The sequence below is a fragment of the Lycium ferocissimum genome, chromosome 5 (assembly GCF_029784015.1).
Source record: "Lycium ferocissimum isolate CSIRO_LF1 chromosome 5, AGI_CSIRO_Lferr_CH_V1, whole genome shotgun sequence".
NCBI lineage: Eukaryota > Viridiplantae > Streptophyta > Magnoliopsida > Solanales > Solanaceae > Lycium > Lycium ferocissimum.
Window position 1 is genome coordinate 31,049,902 of NC_081346.1, and position 20,026 is coordinate 31,069,927.

At 34.8% G+C, this 20,026-nt stretch overlaps 1 protein-coding gene and 1 long non-coding RNA gene across 2 annotated transcripts; both read left to right on the forward strand.

The window, feature by feature from the left end:
- The first annotated feature begins 9,401 nt into the window (after nt 1-9,401).
- On the forward strand, nt 9,402-16,383 carry LOC132056690 (cell number regulator 6-like). Its single transcript, XM_059448993.1, has 4 exons — nt 9,402-9,656; nt 13,393-13,507; nt 15,155-15,423; nt 15,860-16,383. The coding sequence occupies exons 1-4, from the start codon at nt 9,549-9,551 to the stop codon at nt 16,085-16,087; spliced, it is 720 nt and encodes a 239-aa protein (XP_059304976.1). The 5' UTR covers nt 9,402-9,548; the 3' UTR covers nt 16,088-16,383.
- Nucleotides 13,713-15,061, forward strand: LOC132056691 (uncharacterized). Its single transcript, XR_009414892.1, has 2 exons — nt 13,713-14,222; nt 14,661-15,061. It is a non-coding gene; the product is annotated as an uncharacterized LOC132056691 (long non-coding RNA).
- Nucleotides 16,384-20,026: the final 3,643 nt, after the last annotated feature.

The following is a 20,026-nucleotide window of genomic DNA, read 5'->3' on the forward strand; positions in this document are numbered from 1 at the left end:
TTTTAAGGGTTGAGAACGGGATGTTGAGATACTTTGAGACAATTGTAAGCCGTCATTAACCCTTCCTTCCTCGTTTTTACTTTTATCTTCATAAACCCTAAGCTAATCATGAATTCTTTTGTCTATGATCGAATCATGAGTAGCTAATCTCTTAATTCTAGGGTTGTGGCATAAGACTTGAAAGTTGGTTTGATGACAATTATTCTCTATTGATTTTCCATATTTTGGGTTGCTTATTTATTCTTGATCTTAATTGTTTGATTATCTGGCCAATAGTTAGACACTATCTGTGGCGTGTGAATTAAACTAGGGATAGGGAATTTGCATGCGTAATAAGAATAAATAGGGCTTGTTCGATATAATCGTTTCGCTAATGAGGATAGGAATATACCCTTTAGCCTTGCTTAGTTGAATACGGAGAAGTAAATGCGTTCTTGTTACCTCTGACGCCATAGGGATATAGGCGTTATAGTAGCATCTACAGGCTTGTGAGTAACTCGGAAGATACTCATAAAGTTATAATTAACCCGTCAACTAGTAACCCAGGAAATAAGATAGGTGGAATTGTCTCAAGATCAACTGGATTGTCGAAAGCCATGACCCTGGAACTTTTTCTCATCTGATAAACCTTACAATCTTTGGCGAAATATTCTCAGTCACAAAAACACCCATCACAAATTGTTTACTTTTCAGTTTTAGTTTAGTACAACAAACATCTTGATTTTCATTTTCTTGAATAGTTTTATTCGAATTTGAATTAGTTTAACAGTAGAATCTAAGCTCTGTGGGATCGATATCTGAACTTAATAGTCTATATTACTTGTACGACCGCGTATACTTGCGTGTGCGTTTGGGAGCAACACCTGATATTTCACTCTAGAACATTGGACCTGCACTTTATCAAATTTTCAGAAAAAAATAAAAAAAGATATTCTTCTAATGACCACTATGGCTAAAGATACCACACAGTTAAGTGTGGAAAGTAATCTTTAATTTTTTGGTGAGACAAAAAATGCCCATAATCGATAGTTCGTGGCGAAGAAGGGAAAAATCAACCCAAAAAAAAAATACTATAGTAAGCTTTGATATAAATAAGATTAAATGATTTTTACTATAATTTATATATTGATTAACACATTTAGACGATTGTAATGAACTACTTATAGATATTTCAGCCTTTTAGGTTATCAATAAGATCTTGTAATTATATGATTTACGTTCTAGCCATTGCCTCTAAAGTTAACTTGATTGATATATATATATATATATATATATATATATATATATACTAACATTATAAAATATATTTGTACCATCAAAATAATTCAACTGATTATAAGTTTATAACAGGTTAGTAATCATTTTTTTTTTCAAATCACCAACTAATGCTTTTTATGTTAGGAGTTACCTGTAAGTTTTATGTGATATGACCACACTCATTTAATTTGCTATTGATTCTTAGAGAATTATTATTATTGGTCATAAAAGATACATTGTATACTAAAAAAAAAATACACTATATACACAAAAGAAAAAAATGTATACACTTATTATACATTCTAACAGTTTGCTAAACAAGATAAAAAGGAAGAAATTAACTAGGTATCAGAGGTCAAGGTCTGACTCACTGAATCATTTAAGGCTTCACGTGCATATGCAAGTGTGAAGAACCATTTTCTTATTCGAACTGAATCTACTCCAAAGTCAAAATCCTTTGAAAGCTTATTGGCATATTCTCAATAAACAGGCTCGCAAAAATCATGATAAAATGGCATGATTTACGACACAAAAAGAACAAATGAAATGAAAGAAATAAAGGGAGAAAAAAAAATAGGAACATAATACTTACTTCTCATTCACTCATAACGATCTGTTGACGAAATTGTTGAACTTTTTAATCAAGTTGAAATCAACAGGACTCTCAATACTTGTTTGAAAGGGATGCTTTGTAGTTTATAGAGAAGATGCGCTTATTTGGAGAAGCTTGAACGCTACTACAACCATAATCAAATTTGGTCACGTATGGCGATTCACATGCCGCTGCTGGTTTTCGTGGTCTGGTAGGTATTATAGGTGTGTCATCCAAAACAACAACAACTTTACCAAGTGTAGAAGTCCTACAGAAGCCTCCACCACATATTTCTCCATCTTTGCAATAACATCAACGATATTTTTATCCACCACATTTCTCTCCACCGCTGCAAAATCATCAACTACATTTGTATCTACCAAATTTGTATCCACCCCTGCAACATCATCAACTACATTTGTATCGACCAAATTTGTATCCACCCTTGCAACATCATCACCTACATTTGTAACCACCACATTTTTGTAACACTTCATAAATCCGGGTTAGGTGTGAATGTGTTAAAATGAGAAGTAGTGTAACATTTTAGGTATATGAAGTCCCATCAAGATGATTTTGGGGGGAAATAGTTGTTTTAAGATCAACACGAATAATGGGGTGCATACGATTCAATAGAATCAACTAAGTTTTCGGTGGGCCTGACTTCCAACCTGTTTACGTGAAAATCCGTTAGGAATTTGAGAAAAATTAAATAAGAAAGTTGTATCCCTTTGAAATACCTTTCCAATGATATATTGTGGAGATCAAACGGACATGTGAGCAAGAAGTTATGACCATTTTATCGATCTACATTTCGCAGGTCGTGTCGCAAATTGAAAGCTCAAAGTTGTGCCTCTCTGGCACAACTTGCGATGGTGCTGCATCCAGCAGATCACACCTGTGTTTATCAGGTTGTGTCGCAGGTGGTGAAGCATCTATAAAAGCACATCTCGTGAATTTTTCAAAAATTATTCATTCCACTTCATTTTTGGCCGACTTTTTGAGAAGAAAAGACCCTAGAACTTCTCCAAACCCTAAAAGGTGAGTTCCTAACCATCCTATGATTAAACCACATCAAAATAACAAGGATTAACACTAGATTATCATTCTAATCCATAGATTATTGAGAATCAAAGGAAGAACAATTGAAGAAGACTTTTTGGGGAATCTCAATAAAGGTAAGATCTTTAACCTCTAATGGTGTTTATTGAATGGATTGAGACTAGTGTGGGTTATTACAAGTGATTAAAATTTTATGGGTAAATCATATGAAAGGAAGAACATGAATGTTGGCTAAAAAACTCTAGTGTTTTTTCAATAAGGATGGGATGGGTAGAATTAGATGGAAGTCCTAATCTTTCTCATCTAAATCAATTGTTAGAGTGATTTTTGAACCTTGGAAAACCCGTTTGATAGCGTTATAGCAGAAATTGAGGTATGTCTATTTTTCGAACACACCTTTTTTCAAACGTTTAAAGTGATTCTTTGGCAAGGTTTGTGTGCGTGAGGGACATGCATTAAACCTTTGTGTGTATTATGTATGTATGTATGTATGTATACTTTTTTTTTCCTTATTGAAGAATGATTGAATTGAAATATAAAGCTTTAATCTTAAACTTGATTTCGGAAAGCTTGGATATTTCATGTGGTTTGCCCTATAAACGGGTTTCGTTGAATGAAATTGAATAATGATTTGAACTAGATTTCTAAACCAGTTAATGACTTGATATACCTTATTAACAGGATGATGACCATAATTCATAATGAACAATTTGACTATCATGTTGTGATTTGAGATTCGGCTTCTATGCCATGATTTGAGATTCGACTTCCATGCCATGAATTGTGATTCAATTGATATGCCATGGTTTATATTGTTATGTTTGTCCTAGCTACTCGGGAGGAAGGGTAGTCACTATGGATCCTCGTGGGGTTTGCCTAGGCATTCAGGAAGAAGAGTGGCCATCGACGGTTCGTAGCCCCGGTGTGGTCTTTGCCTAGCCATTCGGGAGGAAGAGTGGTCATCGAGGGTTCATAACCCCGATGTGGTTTTGCCTAGCTATTCATGAGGAAGGATAGCCATCGAGGGTAACCAACCTCGATGTGGTACTTCTATGCTATTTTAGGAAACCTTAAGTGGTTGTCCCTTCGTGTTATTGATATGACCTGTATTGGCATGATTGTAATTGATCGTGATTGATTTGATGATGATCTTAAGTTCACAAATGGAAGAATTAAGTTAGATAAATGGCATAATGGATTGAAAGTGATTTACTTCTCTCTTAATGGTTTCTTTGAGTTTGATGAACTGTTTTATTTCTAGATTTCGAACTACGTTGAAAGAATATAAGGTAACGAGAACGACTTACTCATTCAAGGTGATTACTTCTTTATCATGAGCTTATACTAGATATTCGTGAGATGTTATCATGTGTTCTGAACTGTTTCTCATTACTGTTTCAATTATACTTATTATTCATAAATTTTGCTATTAATTATTGTCTCGGAGACATTCACTGAGTACCCAGTACTCAGGCATATCATTGTTGTTTTTTATGGTATGCTAGGTAATGAAAAATAGCAAGTTTGTGGTACGCGTACGGAGCAGGAGAACTTGCTGCTTTCCAGACTTGTTGGTGAACCCACACCCTTGTTCGTGGGACACCCCCATTTACGTAGCTTTATTGTTTTAATTTTCGGGTTGTGTTCTGAAGTTAGATACTCGTTCGTTCATCTTAGAAGCTCCATAGATAGTTTTCAGATTGTGGATAGATGTTGAAAGTCTCATATGACTTATTGAGGCGTTTTCCACGTTTACGACTATTTATTTATATTAGACTTCCGCTGGTTTCACTTCATAATTGTGAACACGATTTTTATTTAGTTATTTATAACTTGTTTAGTTAAATAATGAAAGATTATTATAAGGGACTTGATGTTTAATGATTTATAAGGTGCTTCCGGTGTTGTTCATAGCATCAGATGCCTGTTACGTCTAGGATGGGGTTTAGAGCGTGGCAATTTTTCTCCACTCCTGCAGAAACACTTTTATCACTATGGGTTTGGGTGAATTTGGAGAACTCAGTATCAGGAAAAGCACACCTGTTTAACTCATCCCCGTTGTTTTTACCAACTCCTAAAGCATGCAGTTTATCACTGAAAGTTTTGGCGATTTTAGAGAAATCGGCCCAGTCATTACCCTCCTTTTAGCTTATTTTACCCTCCTCCACAACATGATCAACCTCCTCCATAGTCTTATCATTTTTATCACTGAATGGTTGGGTGAATTTAGAGAACTCAATATCAGGGAAAGCAGACCAGCCTAACTCCTCCCCTCTATTTTTACCCTCACCCGCCACATGATCACATACATGATCCTCCAACACATAATCATCCTCCTCCATGCTCTTATCATTATTATTAGGGAATCACACAAGTCACCCTCCTCGCGTAGGTGATTATGTATCTCTAAACATCTAAAGTTGTTGGTTATCCAATTTAGCTTTCAATTTATCCACAATGAGGTAGTTTGTGTGCACACTGATTCAAGTGGAGTAGGATCATGTGGAGGAATATGGAAATCCCAAAGTTGCAGATCAATTAAATATAGTTGCATTATTAAACATCTCAAAAGCTACATTTATCCACAAAGTTACACTTTACACATTACTAATTACACTACATACTTTTACATTTCATATACACGAAGTATACAAATATTATACATATAAGTATTGACACTTCTATACACTATACATACAACTACAATATGCCAAAAAAAGAAGTATACAATTAATATACACTAAATATACAGAGACTAGACATATAACAAATGAGAAAATACCTCCAAATCAAACTAGCTACGACATTTTTTCTTCCGGCGAACATGAACCTTTCTCTTTTTGATAAGTCAAAACCATCCTCATTATCATTAGGATGAATGCATTTCTTTCTCTTTTTGAAGGACCAACATCAACCTCATCATCAGCTTTGCAATTTTTAAACCTTTGCTACCCATTTTTCGCTTCCTTTTAGAACCTTTGCCTTTTTGAAGTATCGATGGCTTTTGTACTAATCTCATTTTTACTCGCTTCTCTCGATAGGAGAATCAACTAATCCTTTTTACCGGAACCTTTTTTGAAGTATTTGAATGTAACTAACGATGGCTTTTGTTACGTACATAAAACAAACTTAGGATTGAATTTTGATAGAAACTCCCAATCCCATCTAAACAAGACATGTTTGCGTGGAAAACTCCTTACTCATTGGATTAAAAACCACGACTACCCGGTGGGGATTCCCTGTCTTTTAGATTACAAGCCTTTTGCAACCAAGGAATTAGCCTACTAATCCCTCCCCTTACAACCTCACTTACTTGACTAACTCTGGCAGGAGAACCAAACTACAACTACCATTACCGCACTCTACCTCCTTTCTAGACTCAACGTTACAACTACACAAAAAGCTTAATAAACCAATACTTACAAAATCCTTCTTAAAAAAGTGTAGTCCTTCTAACAATCGGAGTGTCTTGATCGGGTTTCAACTTAATTAACCTTATTTGAATAGCTTAGATAGAGAACTATGGTCCGTCTGTCCTGGTAACAGCTCTGTAAGTCGGACCCCATTCCAAATGCCCCTTCAAAGATGATCAATCATCAAAACTCATAACTCATCAAATTTTAAAATCATTGATTTTCCTTTGTAGCCATTAGTATCGACAAACTTACATGGAGAAAAACTGAGAAAAAAGGCATAATCATAGAGAAGTTTGAAGAAAATGGAGAAAATCAAACTTAAAACAAAAAAAGAATTCTGATGGTGGTAAGGAAATTTCGGAAAAGGAAAGGTTTTTGGATTGACGTGTACAATTGAGAGCAAGGAATATATTGGTGGGCTACTTGTGTCATTAATTTGGGTTGAACGTTTCTTCCGGGTCATTTAGGTCAAAATTGGGCCATTAAAATTTGTGGCAGCCCCGCGTCCTCTTCCCATGCTTATTATGTTAGGAGTTACATGTAAGTTTTATTAAGTGATATGACAATATTTAGTTTTTTTTTTGTTGTTGATTCTTAGAGAATTATTATTACTATTGTCACGACCCGACCGTACAGCACTAAAACTCATACTTATACATCTATTAAAACCACGACTTGTACTACCCATAATATACATCAACTGTACACTAACTAAGCAATGTCTTAGATTACAAGACTTTTGCAAACATAAACATATAATTATACCCAAAATATCGGCTCCCGAGAACACTAATCCTCTCCACCGAAACGTCTTGTTACAATACCTCTATTGTCACTAGTGAAAGCCAAGCACTTACTCACATGACTAACTCTTGTCATTTGACTAGCCAAGAACCAAACTAATTCAACTACCTCCTAAACCAATGTGGAATTTTGCGTCATCATTGGTTTGCCCACTTCATTGGAGTTTGCCCATACCGGATGCGAAACAACTTCAATATACTCACCATAACGTGTAGAAAGAGGCTCGGGAACCAGGTAATCATAATTTAGAATACGCATCGGTAGTCATACGTTTCGTACTATATTTGATAAAAACTTAATAAACCAAGAATGTATTAATAAAGTCGTGAGTAACCAAATATAGTTTAAAAACATTTTTAAAGACTTAAAAAATGAGATAGACCCAGGTAGTTAAATTAGATTTTCTTCAGGCATCGCTCGGGAACCGATCGATAGAATAAATCATAGTTACGTATAAAAATCATATGCGTAAAATAATAACTCATTAAACAAGTAAGACTTAAGACTAGTATTAAATTTTTCGAAGGTCACTAAGGTTAAGCATAGAAAAACCCACGGCCCACGGACGGGTGCCAACCCCGTAGTCCGAGAGTAATGTTATGTCTCATGATTACCTATTATGAGAGCGATCAGAGCTCGCGAAAGTTACGGGCGTTCGTAGTTTCGGACTTGTTTAGGAACATAACTCTCTTTCAATGCAACTTTTGAAAATCAATCATACGAAATATATAAACCATCGTTTGTCTACATAAGGATGCAAACAAATGCCAATATCGTTGTTTTAAGAATGGAATTTCCCCCCGAAGTTCATGGCATAACTTAGTGGCATCTAAGACATGCCAAAAAGAAGGAAGGTAAGCTTTACATACCTCGACAGAACGCTACTCCAAACCCAAGCTAATCACGATCTATGCCTCGGGCTCCCAAAAGATGCAAATGCGTCAACGGATATCAAATATTAGCCATAGCCATTTAGGTATTTAATTCCAAACCAACACTAAATTCTACGAAATTTGGGCGGCAGCCTTACATAGGCCACCACAGGAATTTAACTCGTACAATCAACCACAACAACAACAACCAACCTAGCAACATTCATAATCAATCCGAAAGGCAATACAACATTAATAACTCTCTTATCCATCATTAAATTTCATCAATTCAACGGCTCATCACATCAAAATACTAACCCGAACCCATACCAACAATATTTAAAGACATTCTAAGCAATTCATACAACATTTCCAACAATCCAAAATTTTCTCCAATTCACCCGAGAACAGCCGCTAAACCCGAGACACCCCTTGATTTTTCCCATTTGTAGCCACAATTAGTACAAATTACATTAAATGTACAATAGCCTCCAAATCATCATGACAAGTATTACCACGTCAATTTGAGCATTCATTTCCAACAATGTAATACTACAACATTAAGCCATTGATTCATTTCTTACAATGGAGAAACACACAGAAAAAAGGCATAATCTCAATCAGAAGTTTGAAGAAAATGGAGAAAATCATCACTTACACATAACCCCACATTTTCGGGAAAGACAACTCAAAAAATATTTCATGATATTCATCCAGAACATACTTTACCCAACCCATAACACATAAGAAATTTACCTTTCTTCCTCAGAAAAGGAAAGGTTTTCGGATTGACGTGTACACCTCGAAAGCAAGGAATATATTTGGATGGCTACTTGTGTCATTAATTTGGGTTGAACGTTTCTTTTTCGGTCATTTAGGTCAAAGCTCCCATTTGCACATGGGGCCATTAAAAATTGTGGCACAAAATGGGTGGGATCCTCTCTTCCCATGCTTATTATGTTAGGAGTTACATGTAAGTTTTATTAAGTGATATGACAATATTTAGTTTTTTTTTTTATTGTTGATTCTTAGAGAATTATTATTACTATTTATATATCTTTAGTTTATTGTGTACTTTTATTTTTAATATATATAAGTAAAGGATATGAGTTGGTTAAATTAGAAAGCATAACATGTGAAGATTCATGCATTGTTTGGAAGTGAAATGTACTATTTGGGTAACTTGTGTTCTTGTACGTCTTTAGAGCTTAAAGAGAAGGAAAAAAAAAAATCCAGAAGGGGGCACAGAGTCAAAGTGTTAGAAGGCGTGGCAGTAAGTAATTGGGTAAAATAGGAAGAAACACGCAAAGGAGTCGGTGTTCTTGCCGTATTAAGGCATGACCACCCTCAATTAAACGAAAAGTCCCCTTAATTAAGAATAAAATAATCCATTACTAGTTTACTACTAAATCGTAGCCTTGTTAATACTTAGCAGTTACGCTTTGACCCCTCCCTCAACGACTGTTACAAGGGAAGGTACTAATTTACAAGACAAATTCTCTTTTGACTTCACCTTTGTTACCCAAAATTTGAAATTTGGATCAGATGGCGGAAGGAGGAAATCCGTCCAGGTATGTGAAGTTGACAAAAGATCAAGCACCTCGCGAAGACATTAAACCTGGCGAGCTTAATCAGCCTATTGATGTCCCTCAGGTCTCTATCATCTCTTTCATTTTTTCAAAATACTGTTGCCTATTACTTTACAATCAATCTATTGTAGAGTTGTGTTTTTTAGTCCTACATTTCTGACTTAGCTAGTATATATGCCCCGGTGTGGCAAAAAAGGTTATTTTTTTTAGATCAGGCATAGTGTGCGGAAATATTTCGTTATATTCCCTCCGTTCCAATTTATATGAGGGTGTTTGACTAGGCACAAAGTTTAAGAAAGAAACGATTGACTTTTGAATCTTGTGGTCTAAAACAAGTCAAAAGAAATTTTTGGGACTGACTGAAAAAGAAAGAGTGTCATATATAAATTGGGACGGAGGGAGTATCTTTTTTCATAGCTGCTGACTGGAAACTCAGTACGTTTGGTGATTGGTTTGGTAATATGATCCTGTGGTTGCATTTGAGTCCTTGGTGAACATCACACCTCGACTGATCCACCAGACAGCCTGTTACAACGCATAGGCGCAAGTAACCGGTCAAGGTTGGAGCATATAGGCTCACGCTTAGTGTCCTAACTGCGACTTTGCTCGTAGATTTTATCTGATCTGACCAGATCTGCAGTTTAGAGAAATGGAAAGGGAGTGATGTTTGGCATTAGGCTCATTATAGATAGTGAAGGACTTCTTTGCTGAGGGTTTCAAACTATTTATAGGCACCAAAAGTATGGAGTTACCTCTATTAACTCAATTTGAGTTACATTTCTTCTGTAGTTGTGATATGTAGAAAAATTCAATTGTAAGACGGAAGACCTAAGAGTAAACATTATTGGTTTTCCTAGCGTCCGATGTTGTTAATGTCATTTTTCTAAAATATCAAATTGTGGCTTAGAAAGATTAAACCGACTTACAACTGTGATTGGAGTTTTTGGCGTCAACAAGACCAGGATTTTGTACGTATGTTGCTCCATTATTGAGGCTTTTCTCATTTCAACTTATTCCAATGAAAAGTAGTAGGGAGAAAGCTTATTTGTTTGGTTAAAGGTGCCGAAGTGTCTAGGCCTTCCATGAGCAAATGATTTTTAGCATCAATAAGCATCTGGATTCTCCCACCTCATCTTTCTTTAGTACATTGTGATTCCATCAATCAGTGCATCAGTATAATCCTTCTGCTGGGAATTCAGTTCGAGTCTTATCTTATGCTCAGCTCGTCAGTTTATGCATATGCACCTATACAAGGTATAAGTAAAGGGACCTTATGTTTTATTTCACACAGTCAGATTGTGATAGATCGTCGCCTAATAAACATTTAGGTTCCAGCTAAGCTGAAGCTACAGTACATTGGGATAAATGCAATATAACGTTGTAAGCAGTGATCACACATGTTGCCTTTGAATGTGTTAACACAGGCCATAAGTATGGTTTAACTTGTTGATAATTGTTACAGAAGGAAATTTAGTTGGCGGTGAGAAAAGGCCTCTTGCAATCTTTCTTCGGTGTTATTTTTCTTATATTTAGCATCCTCATATGACTTTGCTATTTGGGCCCTTTGCCTAAATATAAGAATAACTGGGCTAGAGGTGCATAAATCATAAATATTACTATGTCAGAAATCAATCAGTCAAGCTTGGCCTTTGAGCTTCTGTGGTAAGTGTCAGAAAATATCTGTGTTTGTTTAACTATCCAAACTGATGCAGTAGCTAATGTAAATTGAAAGATGGTGCAAAGAGATTGAAGAAGGTTTAAGTAGTGCAGCAGAATTCAAATTTAAGTCGTAAAGTTGCTCCAAATCTCTTCCATCTTGGTTAATTTCTTATTTCTTGTTAGTGAGTCTTGGCTGCTTTCTCTTCTGGTTTTCGATTTCCATGTTGTAGTTCTCTAGTTTTACATAACATTCCAAGAAAGCTTTGGCAGAATATTTGCTGATAGCTACCAGCTGGAAGCTCCTGTAATAGTTTCCAGGTTTCCAAGCTGCAGATCGCAATTTCATTATAATTGTTGCATGTTACCCCTAATATTTCAGATTACCAAATTTTAACCCAACAAAGCTGTCTTATAGTACTACAACATCAAAAACATATTGCCGTGGCATAACTTATTTCCTTCTCAATTTAGCTCAGTTTATCAAAACGGAGTTCTTACCAGAGTATAGTGTTGTAAAAGAGCCATCATTTCATTGCTTAAAGTGCAGAGTTATTGCTTCATGGATGAAACCATTTACTCGAGGAAGTGATGCAAAATAAGGAGTTATCTCTTCATAGGTGAAGCCAGGCACTTCATAGAAGTATATGTTTCAAATAATAACACGCAAAGTGATCTCAACAGAAACACTCGGTCCTTGTATCTAGGAGTTGGGCTAATATCAGCGTTGTTGTATATTAGATAATAAAATTAGTTATTTTAATTGCAGTCCGATCATTATAGTACTAAATTAATATATGGTTTGTACTTATTGTGAATTGTGCGCTTCACTTCTCACTTTTCACTTCAAGTTCCGAGGACCTTGTCGGTCTTTTGCGTCTTTTGCTATAGATTTTGATGTAGTTGCTATTGGATCCCTAAATAAATTTTTTTTTAATAAAGTAAGGTATTTTTTAATAGATAGTACTAAGGAGGTACTACAAAAGTACAAATGGGAGTATCAGGGTTATCTTTATAGTTACAGCATCATAGCTTCCGAGAAATCCAATAGACAGGCTGTGTTGTCCAGCGTATTATGTCGATAGTTCACAAAAGAAGAATATTGCCATTCCCTCATAATATTTATTATTCCTTTCCAACCATAAGGTATCATTTTTCCCTGCAAGTAAGATAGTAGACTTCTCACATCTTGGGGCATCACCCAAAAAACTCCAAAAATATGCAAGAAGAAAGACCAAATCTGCCAAGTGAATTTGCAAGAAGAAGGAGATGATTGCTGGTCTCCGTTGAATCTCCACAGAAAGAACACCTACTGCAGAGCAAGTAACCTCTTCTCTGTAATGCTGCTTGGCTTAGAGAAGCCTCTGTTGCTGCTAGCAATCTATAGCAATCTGCTTTGGGCACTGCCTTTGTTTTCCATAGTATCTTCCAAGGCCAGTTAATCTCCTAGTTCCTTGATTAATTTGCAGCAGAAAGTAGTAGGTGTTTACTGAATAGCATCCGCTTTTGCTGGCTAACCATCAGTGGCGGAGCCAGGAATTTCACTAAGGGGGTTCAAAATATAAAAAAGTAAACACACAAAGAAGCCAAAGGGGGTTCAACATCTACTATATGTACATAAAAACTAATTTTAACCATGTATAAACAGTGTTATTTTTCGCCGAAGGGATGAACCCCCTCGTCCCTATGTGGCTTCACCCCTGCTAACCATACCTGAGACTACATCTTGTTAACATCAGGAAAGGTGCACTGCAAACAATTAAATAGTTGAGTTATTTCATCCAATATCCAATCTTTTAAACCCCTTCTAAAATGGAACTGCCATCCTGGGAGTAAATTGAAATTGAATAGTGGATATGTGTGGTCATAAGATGCATATATTGGAAACTTGTATCAAACTATATTATGGAATATGCATCATGCACTGGAAGATACTTGTTGCTAAGCTATAGACAGCTATTCTGCTTAAGGAAACATTCTACAAATTGGCTGGGTTAGCTGATTTTTGTGAAATATTGGCTGACTATATTGCTCCTTTTACAAACTTCTCCATCAAATAATTGGTGTTACTTGTACTGTTGTTTGGTCCTCCTATATCTTACTTTCTATTGCAAATGTCATGTGTCATCCACTTCATTGGACAGTTAACTGGTCGGAAGTGCCATGAGTGTGGACAACCTTTGCCTGAGAGTTTTGAGCCTCCTGCAGACGAGCCTTGGACAACTGGAATTTTTGGATGTGTAGAGGACAAAGAGAGTTGTAAGTTCTTCTTTTTTATTTATCATTTCACTATAAACAATTGGTGGTCTTTTCCGGTGCTGTTTACTAGCTACTTGTTGCACTATTCCTGAGGCTTGAAATGGCTACGGGACAGATGGTGAATGGTATCTGAAACTACCACTACGTCATGTAACATTGGAAGTGTTAATCTTTGTATTCTTCCAATTTAACCCAATTTACTACCACTACGTCATGTAACATTGGAAGTGTTAATCTTTGTATTCTTCCAATTTAACCCAATTTATCTGCAATATATATTTGCATCTATTCGATTATAAGTATTCTATAGTGCATTTTCTTAAGTTGGAGTTATTTCTTTTTGTAAGCAACAGTCATTGCTTGTCTGCTACAGAAAGAGACTCATGGTTAATAATATCTAAAACAACTAGTTTTCTTTGTCTTGATTCATCACCTGTAGTTCGATTACGTTTTTATATTGTTAAACCAAAACAATGGTTTTTTAATCACCCAAGGGAGTGTTCTAGTGGTCAATCGAGTGGTAGGTGCAAACTTTGGAGACCAGGGTTCAAATCCTAGCATAGACAAAAAATTCTAGGTGATTTCTTCTCATTTGCCTAAGCCTTGGTGGGCAGAGTTATTGGTACCTGTTTTGGTGGGAGGCAGCAGGTGGAATAATCAAGGTGCGCGAAAACTGACTCAGATTACACCCTTATCGGAAAATAAAAGGACAAAGGTCTCACCCTAAAAGAAGCAGTTGCTAGTTGGAGCCTATGGAAAGTGGATAGATCCATCGAGAAAATCTGGCAAATGGTACCAGCCTGTATATTTTGGTGTATTTGGATGGAAAGAAACAGCAGGTGTCATGAAGGGATTTCAACTCCTAACTGCTCCCTGAGATCTAAAAGCTTACTGTATCTTTTTAGTTGGAGCAATCTTTCCCCTGTAAATGATGCAATTTCCTTTTAGATTTCATTAGTTCCTCTCAATGGCTTAACAGCCTTGATTTTTGCTGTAGGTTTTAACTCCCAGATCTTACTTTTTTTTTTTTTTTTTTTTGTGTTCTGGAGTTATCACCTACTTTTTTCTCCGTAACTTTCTTGCATCTACTTGATGCTTTTCAATACAACCACTTACTTCATCAAAAAAAACAAAAAAAAATAAAAGGACAAAGGTGGTTTTTCTGAGACTTAAATTTTCAGATCCAATTATGGCTGACCAAGAGATAGCGGTTAGTTTGTCTGTCTTATTAGTGGATAGCAGTTTTACACGAGTATGGTATGTGACCTTGATCTTATTGACCAATCTGGTTTTGGTTATTATGTACACGTTCATCTAGGGCTAAAGCTGCTAATTATTTATCTCTTGATTAATTCATCTGAAATATATTTGAAACTATACAAGCTGGATGAGCATACTCTTTGTAGCAAAGTGACATTAATCTTCAACTAGTGCTTGGATACCTTTTTAATCTGCAAAAAATGGGTTTTCTGTTAAGCTAGTGCTGCGGTCGTTTACTATTTTACTGGGCTTGATTTCTGGCATTCCTTAGCATCTCTGAATAAATATTTGCATCACATTCTTGAATCTTGTATGAGGTATGCATTTTTTGTCAGTTTATGTGCCACACTTGCTTCTTCTAACACTAATTGTTAATTACCTATATAGGCTGGAGAGGACTTTTCTGTCCATGTGTCTTGTTTGGGCATAATGTTGAGAGGCTAAGAGAAGATGATACTCCTTGGTCTACTCCTTGCATTTGTCATGCCATTTTTATTGAGGGTGGCATGGCGGTTGCAGCTGCAACAGCAGCATTTCATGGCATTGATCCAAGGACGTCATTCCTCATTTGTGAAGGTTTATTATTTAGTTGGTGGATGTGTGGTATATACACTGGTCTGGTTCGGCAATCACTGCAGAAGAAGTATCATCTCAAGGTAGTCAATCTTTTCTCTTTTCTGTCTGATACACAAAATTGTGCGTAATTGGCTTGAATTTCTGTATCATGGCCTTGTTTAATTCGATTGACAGTTACTATTTACCCCCAAAAGAAAACAAGGAATATGTGATTCTGTTCTAGCCAAATTTAGTGTCAATAACTTTTCGTCGGCTATGGACGAAAAAAGTTTTTTATTGGCTTTGGTCTTATGCCGTCTCAACTCTCAACCAAACTGTCATTTCTCGTGGCATGCTGACGAGAAAAGACATCTTTTTGAGTATATCATTGCACTCTGATCTATCATCACTTCTGTCCTAAGTTCATTGGTTGGTTATGAGACAGACTTCAGATCCACCATTTGTATTGCAAATGAGCAGAGTAGCATGCTTTTTTGTTAGATCCTTGTGTTATCTGCTAATTTCTTAATGTTGCAGAATTCGCCCTGTGATCCCTGTGTGGTGCATTGCTGCCTGCACTGGTGCGCCTTGTGCCAGGAGCACCGGGAGATGAAGAGCCGTCTGGCAGATAATGTTTCCATGCAAATGACAATAGTTAACCCTCCACCCGTTCAGGAGATGAATGCTGCTGGCGACAACCAAGAATCTGGACCATCCTCTACCAATGGGGTCGGACAAACTAACCTGGAGATGCAAGCTCTATGAGAGTTGTCCGCTTTGACTCTCCAATGTCAATTTGCCAAAGAGGGTGTGTGTTTTGCTAGGTCACAGTCAGATTTGGATCTAGGTTTATACAGATCAAAATGGAAAAATTAATAGTCTTTTTGGTTAGAGGTATGTTCATCATGCATATAATATTTTTTTGGGTGAAATATGACGTTTCGTGGTGTGCAGAAACGAAGTAGTGGAGGTGGGTTCTTAGACGCACAAATTAGGCCATCAAAACTCTTTACGTTATTTTTATCACACATGCATGAACCGTGTTACCTTTGGTTTTTGCTCCGTTGCTGCTCCCAACCTAGTCCCCTCCTCTCCCCCCTCTTTCTAAGAAAAGTAACAAAACGAATGGATGTAATTAGAGACTACTAGTTTTAGTACACGCGCAATGCGCGGCAAAAATTAAACAATATTAATTACTCTATCAAATGTGATTTTACCTGTATCATATTGGTTTAACAAACTTCTAACTAACATATTAATTTCCATGTAGTGTATATACTAACTTGAACACTGAATTGACAACCTTAGCTTGCAAAGAATGGCTTTCATCGAAGTCCTCATCTATATGGGGAACTGTTCACGCCATACAATGAACACCGTCTAAACTACAACATGCTTTCGTCTTATTGTTGGTAAAACAAACAATGAATGTTTATGAGGTAGCGAATTCAGTGTTCAAGTAATTCTCTATATTTACAATGTATAATACTTCCTTGTCATGACGATTCTCAAATATAAATAAATCTATCTTGCAAAACAAAACAAACCACATCATACTCTGAACCAATTTGTTTATTACTTAACGTAAGTGGGGACCAATTTCTATAGAAAAATAAAAGTATCTTTTCTTACTAGCAAATATATTACCTTCCTAGGTACACCACTTGTAACTTTCACATCCAAGCCAAAAACAGAATCCAAAAGGTAACTGAAATTAGAGAAGAGATGAAAAATTGTTTCAGAAAAGTTTAAATTCTTAAAAACACAAACAAATCCTAATAAACTTAAGCAAGATCCATCTTGTATTTCTTAATATCCACTCCCATACTCTCTAAAATAATAATAATCTCTATTCCATTAGCAATCCTTGCATTTTGTTAGCACTTTTGTATATTGACCTCGTGTGGTGCTATTTTACTGAAAATTTACAACCTAACAACGATGAAAACTTTAACTTATTAACTTACCTTTTATAAAAATATTTGTATCCAAATAAAGCATTCACCAAACTTACCAACTTTAAACACTTTGAATAATTCAAACCATTTCCGACAAATAATTTTCTTGTTTCAAATATTCATTGTGAATTCAACGGCCAACCTCCATTAGCTCTTATTTTGAATGACTGATGTCCTTGAGAAAACGTCTCATCAACATGCATGGTCTCCTCTCTATCAAACCTGATGTTAAAAGAATGAAAAGGAAAAAGATTAAGAAAGTCATTTTATATCATAATTATGCAAAAGAACATATAATCAAGGAACTACGATTATAATAACATCATGTTATAACACTAAAAATTTTAAGCAATAAAAAGCAAAGGCAGTAGGATGTTTGGAGAATTGGTTAATAGCAGAGAGATAACATTCCAGACATTTATCACTCTTATTTGCTTAATAATTTGCACAAAAATAAATATACCATAATTATGTATCATTATTGATTGATATTCTATTATTTCATACCTTATTTATGTGCCGCATCTTCTTACGTAACTTCCTCTCAAATCTCTCTTAATTAACTTTCCCTTAAATCTATTTTAATTTTACAATTTGATTATATTTAATTGATTACTTAATTACCTCCACAAATGTCGGCAAGATTTTCTGGACTCATATAAGGCACCGATTGTTTTTCCTAATAGTAAATGTTGGTTTCCTAATATAGATTGCTTGAAATTATTGTAGAGTTTAAATTTATCATTAACATTTTCGAGTATTATTTATTTACTTCAATTTATTTTAAAATTAATTTAAGGTATATATACCATGCTGCTGTCCTAATTATATTTTTATTCTATACTATAATATTTTAGTTAGTTTTCCCATTTATTGTTTTATCTATAATTCAAATTGTTGTTGATGTTGTTATTGAAAAATTTAATAAAAGACAATTATCTTCAAACTACTATAAAATTTGCTCGCTTAAGATGGCATATCGGTGATTTTTACACCAAATCTTTCTCAATTACTTTTCAACAAAAATTGGAAAAATACCTTTCTTAATGTTTGACTAATCGTTTTTATTTCTTTTAAAAAGCTAACAACCTTGGAAAGTAAATAAGGTAAACAATGTAAATATTTTAATTAGTTTTTTTTTTCATTCATCAATTTATCCTTAATCCAAATAATATTATATTTTATTATAAATCTCAATATTTATTTAGTCCAAAACACAAATATATAAATTCTTCTGTCTTCAATTCTAGTGGTATTATCACTAAGTAGTTTTTCTATTAAGTGAAATAATCAATTAAATTTCTCTTTTTTGTCATAAAATTTTGAATCTACATAAGATTTTAGATGGCTTGCCGCTTGTTCAAGATTATCCATATTATAGTTAAGTATCCGTTATTTATTTGTTTTCTAAACTAATTCAAATTATAATTGCCTTCACATTGTCACTGTTTTATTTTCATTATCCAAATTTTTATCATCTCAAATTAAAATACTTTGGTCTTTTTAAATTAAAATTAAATATTTTAATATTTCAATTCAAGCTTAACCTTTTTGCTCAGTTCAAATATCTTTATCTTTTTTATCCCAATTCGAACATTTTCTAATAATTTTACTCTATTGCTTAGAATTTCTCTAGTTTCAAATTCTTGTTTTCTTCTCAATTCAAATATTTTTATGTTACCATTATAACCCATTTTTTAATCTCAATTCAATATTTTTTTAATTAGACATGCTTATCTTATTGTTTAAAATTAATGTTTGATTTTAAATTCAAATAAATATTATCATGAAAAATTATTTTCAGAAACACTTTCTTGATTCATGCAAAAAAATGAAGAATTAAAAACATTCCATAAAGAAAAACTGTAAAATAAAATAATACTTACTGAATTATCCAATGATCATGCTGTACAGATAAAATGATATCATAGGTGTGACCAAATGGTACTTTTGATCTTTTATCGTTTTTCCTCCAACCTTTTTCTCAGCACCTCTTCTCTTTTTTCCAATGTAAAAACTGAAAAGGTTGAACCGTAAACACGGGCCTGATCAAATTGGTTTTGGTTTGAGAATAGTGGCATCTAATTATAAAATGTAGTGGCTTATGTAGACTTGAGCGGTTACTCTCGTTTAAAGTGGTAACAACACAGTTACACAGGTGGAAGTTTTAATTCAATTGATCAAGAAGATTAGCGCGATATGTTGTGCAATTATTTATGAATCTGCAAACGTGGAAATTTTTATTTATATTTTGCAGTTTTTTGTGAATTTGCATTTTATTTTTTGTGTTTTAAATTTGAAAGTTTATGGTGATGACACTTGTCATCCCCACATTGTTTTGCCTCTCCTATTATATATAGATAGATACGCAGGTTTTAAGTTCCATAAGTACCAAATGAACACACAAGTAGCAGAGCACCTCACGATACAGGTCTACTTTTTTTATATTAACCAACAAAATGACTTCATTACTAAGAACTTCTATAGCTCGCGTATTTTGATGGTATATGATTTCTAACGGAGCTATCTGTGAGTGTTGCATTTTCCGTTAAGGGAAAGTTAGATGTTAAAGCCTTATGGCGCATTCACTTTAGTTTTTGTGTTTGTTAAGCACATTTCTGTGTACTTTAGTTTGTAATTGTAAAATACTGAGACCAGTGATTACGATAATCTATTGTTGAAAGAGAGCAAATTCGGTATGTAAACGATTTACTATTGACATTTGATCAAACAGAGACTTATCAGA

Bases quoted from the DNA above. Each gene is read 5' to 3' on its own strand.
- LOC132056690 (XM_059448993.1), top strand. From the start codon at position 9,549: ATGGCGGAAGGAGGAAATCCGTCCAGGTATGTGAAGTTGACAAAAGAT. The intron at 13,508-15,154 runs GTAAGTTCTTCT...TTACCTATATAG, and splicing joins TGTAGAGGACAAAGAGAGTT to GCTGGAGAGGACTTTTCTGT. The intron at 15,424-15,859 runs GTAGTCAATCTT...TTAATGTTGCAG, and splicing joins AGAAGAAGTATCATCTCAAG to AATTCGCCCTGTGATCCCTG.